At 46.0% G+C, this 8598-nt stretch overlaps 1 protein-coding gene and 1 pseudogene across 1 annotated transcript in view; both read right to left on the bottom strand.

The window, feature by feature from the left end:
• The window catches only part of LOC123522791 (zinc finger protein 501-like), a 16973-nt gene extending 8622 nt beyond the window's left edge, over positions 1 to 8351 (bottom strand). The window contains exon 1 of the mRNA XM_045300167.1: positions 8044 to 8351. Coding sequence (XP_045156102.1) covers positions 8044 to 8046 — 3 coding nt within the window. The 5' untranslated portion in view covers positions 8047 to 8351. The remainder of the gene's footprint in view (positions 1 to 8043) is intronic.
• On the bottom strand, positions 6777 to 7435 carry LOC101645491 (annotated as a pseudogene).
• Positions 8352 to 8598: the final 247 nt, after the last annotated feature.

Raw genomic sequence — 8598 nt, 5'->3', positions numbered from 1 at the left:
TAGCTGGGCACCATCAGCTTTCTTCATCACATTTGCTTATGCACCTGCTTTGTCTTCAGCGGTTGTGTCGGAAGGTGAGCATCATGGAACGCCAGTATAATAGAACAAAGTGTTCTTGCATTGAGGGGGTAATTGATTAGAGGCCCACTGTCCATCTGCTACCTCAATACTGAACCTATAAATATATGCACATAGATCTTTTTCCTCATCATCTTATATAAACTTACATATGTACATGCCTGTATTTAGACCTCTATAAGTGTCCTTTGCCTCCTAGTTCTTTCCTCTAGTTCCTTTTACTTTTTTCTTGTCCCACTATCATGTACAACCTTCGTTTGGGTTTCAGTAATTCCTCTCAGTTACATTACCCTTGATCAAGCCCTACCAGGTCTCCTATACCATCCTTAGCATTGCTTTTGGATCACTTGTTGTTCCCTGATCCCTAGGTTGGTTAACACCCACCTTCCCCACCCCACCCCTCAGCCAGAACCATCGATTGTTTATCCCACCTACCTTATCTAGACACACCTGCAGAGATAATAATATGCACAAAAGACAGAAAACAAAGCAACAGAAAATAAAACAACAACAAAAGCACCACCACCACCAACAAAAAGAGTTAAGCCTGTAAACAGTTCAAGGTCTGTTTGTTGACCTCTAGTAGTGTTTTGCTTGAGTCTGATGGGCGCCACACCCTGGCCCCAAAGTACATTTTGGGTGTTCCCTGGGGACTTCACTGCTCTGTTCCCCTTGCTGTTCTGTTGATGCCTTTAGTGTTTTGCCTCAGTGTGGTGGGGTCAGATTGGGTGCAATTCCCACATTGTGTCTCTAGTGTTGTCCCCCGTAGCGTTATGGGCCAGTGAGGGACATCATCTCTCATAGTGGAGTCGGCCCTATGTTCCTCTCTCTGCTCTGAGCGGGAATATCGTCCTCAGGACTTGGTGGGCCAGGATGTGCTCCACTCTCTCTTCCTCCCCCTTCATTTGCTCCTGTGTGCTCTGATCAGACATGTTCCTCTCCCTGAGCTGTAGCTTCAGTGCTGTCCTCTGAGGTGAATTTTTCTGTGGGGAGGGGGGCTGTCCATGTAGTTGGGATTAGGGCTAGTCCCTCACAGATATGAATCTTTTGTAGTCAGTTGGCCAAGTATGTTTCCAAATTTCTTGGCATAGACAAGTGAGTGATTTCAGTGTTTTGTCAGCTTGTTGAAAAACATTCCCATTGTTATTCCATCAATTCTAGGAGTCTTGTTTTTTTGCTAATCCTTCAATGTAGTTTGGACTATTTCCTTCGATATCATTGGTTCTTGATCATACAAATATGTACCTTTTAAAATGGTTATGGGTCTACCAATTCTTTTTGGTACAATGACTGTGTATTCTTTCCACGTTCGTCGACACTTCTTCCATGGTTTAATTAATATTTAATCCAAAGAGTCCTTCACTAAGTCTAGTTTCAAACACAAAAAGAATCCTTCAGAATCACACCTCGAGGCTTCCGTTTTTCATTGTTTTCAGGTTGGTAAGTGCTAAGTGTGTTCCCTTTTTTTAGGCTTTGTAATTCCAGGTCTTTGCAAATTTCATTATAATATACCTTGTCTACTGGAGTTCCTTTTTGAAAGTTTCTGCTCAGCTGTTTTAATCTATATTTCTTCCATTGATCGTAGCTATTCTTTGAGCAACTTTCGGAGAACTCTTCTGACATCCACTTTGAGCTTTTCTTTCCTGTCTATTTAATGGCCTTTTGTCTTCTTCCATGTGTGATGTTTTCGATGTCCTCCCACAGCTCCTCAAGGTCTTCTGGCATTAGTGGTCCAGAAATCAAATCTGTTCTTGAAATTCAGGCGACATATACTCAAGGTCGTAATTTGGCTACTGTGGACTTGTTTTAATTGTTTTCAACTTCAACTTGGAATTACATATGAGCAATTGCTGTTCAACAGTCAACCACTAGCCTTATTTTGGCTGCTGCTATTAATCTTCTCTGTTGTCTCTTCCCATAGATGTGGTCAATTTGATTCCTATATTCCATCTGCAGAGGCCCATGTATACAGTCTCCATTTATGTTGTTAAAAAAAGGTATTTTTGATAAGTAGCTGGTCTTGCAAAACTCTACCATACAATGCCCAGGGCCATATTTTTGGAACCACTGTTGCTTTCTCTTTGTTTCCCACTTTCACATTCAAATTGCCAATAACTACCAGTGCATCTTGACACCATGTTTGAGCAATTTAAAATACAAAAAGCTGATAGAATTCTTCAATTTCTTCATCTGTTGCTTTAATAGGTTGGTGCATACATCTGATAATAGTTCTGGACTTCCTTATAGGCCTTTAGATACCATCTTATCAATGATAGCAGCGTTCTTCAAGATAGATCTTGAAATGTTCTTTTTGAAGATGAATGTGAGGCCATTCCTCCCAAATCTGGCAGTCCCAATAAACCAGCGGTTCTCAACCTGTGGGTCATGACCCCTTTGGGAGTTGAAATACCCTTTCACAGGGGTTCCCGGATTCTTAACATTAGCAAAATTACAGCGATGAAGTAACAACAAAAATAATTTTATGTTTGGGGGATGGGAGTCCCCACAACACGAGGAACTGTTTTACAGGGTTGCACCATTAGGAAGGTTGAGAACCACCGCAATAAACCAAACCATATGATGGTCTGATTCACAATGACCAACACCAGTTCATTTCAGCTCACCGATGGGTGCCCGGGATAATAGTCTTTTTGTGTGTTCTTTTCTGACTTCTAATTTTCCTAGCATCATATTACAAACATTGTACATTCTGGTTATTAATGGGTGTTTGCAGCTATTTCTTCTCATGTTGTGTCATGTTCCATCAGCAATTAAAGGTCATGAGAACTTTACTGGACCCTGTCATTATGGCTGACTATACTTTGAAGGGGCAGCTGCTCCTCAGTTACATTCTGAGTGCCTTTCAACCGAGGGAGTCATCTCCTTGCACCATATCTGACAATGTTTTGGTGCTATGCATGGGGCTGTCAGCGGCTCATCTCTAGGAAGTGGACAGCCGATTCCTTCTTCATATTCGGTCCTTCGTCACAAAGCCCCCCTTACAGCCTGGGTGACTGCAGGTCAGTGAAGTAACAGAGACACAGCTTCCAGTAGCACGGAGGCCCACCCACTACTACAAACTGACAAGACAAGTGGTGGGGCCACCTTCTGTAAAGGATGCTTCTTTGTGCCCAATGCAAAGAAAGGTGACCCAACAGAATAAGAAAATGACTGAATATGATCATCTCACATGCACATAACAATTTGCTGAAGACAACCGAGTAATGTTTGCTGCATGCAGCACGTCGACAGGGAACCGCCAGAAACAGCCCACTTTCAGAAGAGGAAGTGGAATGAAGGATATCAGTGCTGGCATTAGATGCATCTTCACTGCAAGCAGAGAATACCAGGAGGTTTTCCTGTATTTTATCAACTATGCAAAGGTATTCGATTTGAGGCCATAGTTTTTTGAACAACTCTGCAAACAAAAAGGCTTTGTGAGCATTTAATTGTTTCATGTCTAACTTCTACGGAGACCTAGTGTTAATAAGCATTTGTGAAAAACAAGGTTTACTTCAGGGGTTGAAATCATGAAAGGTGTTTGTTACGGTTGTATCCTTTCATCATACTTACTTAATTTCTTTGCAAAGCAAACCATCTGTGAAGCTGGACTAAATGAAGAAGGAAAGCAGCATCGAGACTGGAGGACGGCTTAGGAACAACCCGTGATATGAGGATTGAAGTACTGACTGATGAGGAGCAAAGACGACAGTCTTCGAGATGGATTCTACTTCCACATAAATAAAACAAAATTCACCACAACTGGACAAATAAGCAACATCACGACAGACAGACAAAAGGCTGGAATAATCAAGGGTTTCGTTTTATTTGGACTTAGAATCCATGTAAATGGGAACGGCGGTTAAGAAGCCCAACGATGTATTACACTGGGCAAATTTGCTGCAAGAGATCTCACACAGGCATGGGACAATGAACAACGACGGGCCCATGCATGTGCTGAACATACCAAAAAGGAAAGACAGTAGAAATGAACAAAAGAAATAGCTCAGGTCATAAGAAGTGAGAATTTTAGACGTTTTTATGTGATAGGCAGGCTAGGAAACGACAGGCCCTAACATGTCAAAGCACACGGGCAACATGCACAGAGAGACAGAAACCAGAGGAGCCCTGAGGTAAGCAACCCAACTGAGAAGAGAAACGGAGACCACCTTCCTCACGTTCTCCAACGGCCACGAGAGTCAGGGGAGAGTCAATGGGCCAGAAGACACGCCAACAGAACCCACGAAAACGAAACTGTCACCGTGAAAAAGGATGGAAACGATTCAGCGAGCACCCAAGAACTCTGGGACAATTAATAGATGCAGGCCATCCATGCATTGATCATACCAGAGAGAAAAGACAATAGAAATGAACATCAGAAATACTTCAGTAATAATGAATGAGAAATTTAGAAAGTGACAAACATCAAAACAAAAGTTCTAGGAGCTTAGAGAATAACACGCAGAATAGAAACCCAAAGCCGGCTGCTGAACTGCGTCCTTATCTGGGTAAGCCAGCCTACCCTGGGAGAAAGCTGAGTGTCTGCTGGCCTGGGCTTACCCACAGAACAGGGCGCCTCTGGGTACTTACTGGCAGAGCTGGTGAGTTTTGTAACCTTGGGTGATCATGGTAGAGCCCAGGTTAAGTGCCTAGGAGCCAGCAGTCTGTGAACATAGCTGAGATGGTATCCCAAGCCCTCATTCTGAATTGTAACCTGTTACCTCCCTAGTACACACCACGACTACTGAGAGTAGTTCAGGGTCCACTGCAAGGTGTCGTGTCCCCCAGCAGAGCAGCAGAGGACTGTGGGCTTGGCCTTCCTTGGAGCTCTCCCTGGGTCTTGGCATCCGTCTTGTCCCTAGTCTAGGAGCTAACAGCACAGGGGCTCCCCTCCTGGCTCTTCTGTCCTGGTGGTGGTAGGTGCTTCCTTTTACCTCCTGTAATAAGAGGTGGTGCAGGCAATGCCCCAGGGAAAGTTCCCTTATACTGGATCAGGGCATGACCTGAGCAGGGGTGTGGCCTTGGGAGATGATTACACAGTTACAGCTCACTGCTATCTAGTGGATTCTGATGCAGAGTGAGCCCACAGGACAGCGTAAGTAAGACCCCAAACCTCTGGGTTTCTGAGACCTGAAATCCTTACCGGAGCAGACACCCTCATTTTCCTCAGGCAAAGGGACTGGTAGGTTTCAACAGGCTGACTTTGCAGTTCAGAGCTCAACACACAGCCTACCATGCCACCAGCTCGCTTTACACAATTACACAATGGTCACAGCATACCATTAAATAACCATGAAGAATCTTGGTCCAACTAAGGTGACACATAACTGGGGGAACACAATCCAATACATGGCATTTACCTGTCACTCACTCTCCGCTTCCCTCAGTGCCCACCTGCCACCTGTTCCTCATCTCCCTCCCTTTCTGCCTCTCTGCTCACAAGGCATGCTGGCCTTGTCCAGGGACTAGTTCCTCCTGATCACAGGCTCAAAGACACGGGCACAGTCTTGCCATCACTTCTTAGGAGGACTCTGGCTGTTCTTCTGAGACAACTTGTAAATGTGACTCTGGTATACTACTCAGCCATTAAAAAGTAACCTGTCAGAAGGCATGGGAAGACACACAGAATTTACGATGACTATTGCTAAGTACAAGACGTCACTCTGAAAACGTTACATAAGCTTCCAGCTATGTAACATTCTGGAAAAGCCAAAAGTATCTAGACGGTGAAAAGATGACTGGTTCCTGGATCTGCTCTGTCGGCACCCAGATTCACTCGAGTCAGTGCTGGTGAAGCACCCTTGTTCACGGAAGGGGTCACAGGGCAGTGAAACTATTTGGATGAGGTCATAATGGTGGATACACAACATTATGGGATTGTAAAATCCCATGCTGTGTGCATTGCTGTATGTACCATACGGTCAACTATGTTTTTTTAAAAAAACCAGTAACAGTGTATCAAATTGGTTGATCAAGTGTAACAAATGTAGCTCACTAATAAAAAAGGCACTGCCAGTGCGTCAACTGCACGGAAGATGCTGTAGCAGGTACAAGCGAGGTGGGGCGGGAGAGAGGAGGCACGGGGGCGTGGTCAGAAGCAGCAGAGAGAGTGAGAAAGCCAAAACTCCTCATGCGCGACCAACGAACACGACCACCGTGAGGGTGGGCCGGGCCGTGTTTTCTTTCTCTTCCGCCCCCCGTCAACACTTGTGTTATTCTGGTTATCATTAAAGATGTTATCATTTTTGTTATTCACAAAATTGCTTTAGGACAGAAGTCAATACTGTTAACTTGAACTTGAGGTAGATACACAAAACATACACAACCTTATGTAAAATTCTTTTCAAAAGCAACATTACATTTTAAAATATCGAAAACAGTATCTGTACTGATTTGTAAGTCGACTTAATGGAACAGGAAGAGGACGACGTTCGTTCGACTAGGGAGGGTGATACTGAAAAGTTAACAGTGTCCTCCTCTCCCTTTGCACTTGCCACAGCCACCGTGCGAGGATGGGTTATGAGGGGGAAAAATCAATCACAGCTTTAAGACCTTACTTTGGAAGACCTAAAGGAAAAACAAATTTGAAAGGTAAGACTTCGTCTTTTTCCCCCCAAATAAGTGGTCGTAGTTTTTCTTTTGTAGAAGCAGTGCTAAACCATTACTTTTTGCAGCTTTCAGGGAAAGTCCAGCACAGCTCATCTGATTTTAAGTTGTGACATCACCCGTTCAAGTCCTGGCAGTCCCTCACCAGTAAGAGCACAGCATGCCTCATCTGTCACTGGTGAGCTTTAATAGAAGTGAGCTTCAGACACTGGGAGATTTCTGGTACAGTCACGCATTCGTTAACATCTTGCTTATTCGCAGAAATCAGCAGCCCAGCTTCTGTAGGTCCTTCCAGACACAGTCAGACAAAGTGGGTGCATAAGCAAATGTGGTGAAGAAAGCTGATGGTGCCCGGCTATCAAAAGATAGAATGTCTGGGGTCTTAAAGGCTTGAAGATAAACAAGTGGCCATCTAGCCCAGAAGCACCAAAGCCCACATGGAAGAAGCACACTAGCCTGTGTGATCACGAGGTGTCGAAGGGATCAGATATCAGGCATCTCATGTGTTAACATTTTACAGAGTTCTTCTCTTGCTACAGAAATCCTTTCTCTGTCAGTAAGTCCAAACAACTATTACAAACTCAGTGTTAGTACAGTAAGTGTTCCAGGAAAAATGAAGAGATTCTTGGCCACCAATATCCCCCACTAGGAAACGCGTATTATTAACCACTATCTCTTCTACATTATTTCCTATTGTAGGAGATGTATGCAAAACTTCACTCATAGAAAATTGTTAAAGAATAGTAGTTTTCCCTGAGAATTCCCATCCTCGGGCAGCAGACCCCACTCTAGTCACCTGAGCGGCCCACCTGGCCTTCCATGGGCTCAGGCTGAGATGAGAAGCGCCAGAGCCGCTGCTTCTGCTGCCGCCGCCGCCGCAGCACGCACCCGGCTCCCTCCCGGGCACGGCTGCGCGTCCACTGGGGTGTTTTCTTCTGTTCGATAGGGGCTTGCTATGGGTCGGACCGACTTGACGACCGCTAACAATTATAACACAATGGGAGAAGGGAAGCTGTGGGTTTCGAACCGCACAGAACATGCGCTGGTGCCTGAGGCACGTCAGGAAAATGATGCAGAGAATGGAACAAGGACGAATGTGGACTCTGAGGGCCAGGCCCCGTCCCTAGCCTCTGAGGGTCATGCCTCATGGTGCTGGCTCTAAAAGTGACCCCAGGCATCCAGCTTTTGAAGTTTCACACACGTAAGAAGGAAGGGCCCAGGGACTGGGGAGCAGGACCGTCATGTGCTTCCCAGGGCGCAGTCTCTTGACATCCTGTCAGCTTCCTCATTCATCCAACATAACACATAGCCAGCATCATGCACCCATTGTAAAATAACCCCATTCTCTGCGGGACTTACCATTTTGCTGCTCTGGTTTCCAGAAATCCAAGGGAATGTCGTGTCCTCTGAGCCCAGCAGCCACTTCAGGAAGAGGGATGGGGGTGGACACACAGCACCGGGCAGCTTGGGGGCAAATCAACAATGTTGGTCCACACACCAGCTAGAGCCGTGGAAATCTGTCCTTACGATTCACGGATGTGGCAGACGGCCGGCCACCCTAGAGCCCCAGCTGCCTGGACTGGACTAGTTCTCCCGCACCCCGCTGGAGACCTGGAAGGGCAGGAGGATGGGGGAGACAGTGCTGAGTAACCAGAGTGAGCGGTGTGAGCTTCCCCCAGGGTCAGGACGGTGCTCCACTCTGAGGGCCCGTGCACTGAAGGTGGAGGGCGCTCCAGCCTCAGAGCACACCCTGCGCTCTTCCTGCGGCTCCAGGGCTCTTTCTTCCACCCACAAGACTACAGACGGGGAACTCATGCATCCCAGGGGCAGGGGAAGCAACCAGGCCTGGCCACGCTGGAAAACTTGAACCTGATTTCCTCCTGGGGAGCCGGGGTCCAATGTTGGAGTCACCTC

This window comes from Echinops telfairi, unplaced genomic scaffold (assembly GCF_000313985.2).
Source record: "Echinops telfairi isolate 266 unplaced genomic scaffold, ASM31398v2 ScPeMD7_7459;HRSCAF=8497, whole genome shotgun sequence".
Lineage (NCBI taxonomy): Eukaryota > Metazoa > Chordata > Mammalia > Afrosoricida > Tenrecidae > Echinops > Echinops telfairi.
The sequence above is the reverse complement of the archived record's forward strand: the minus strand, read 5'-3'. Positions and strand labels throughout refer to the sequence as shown.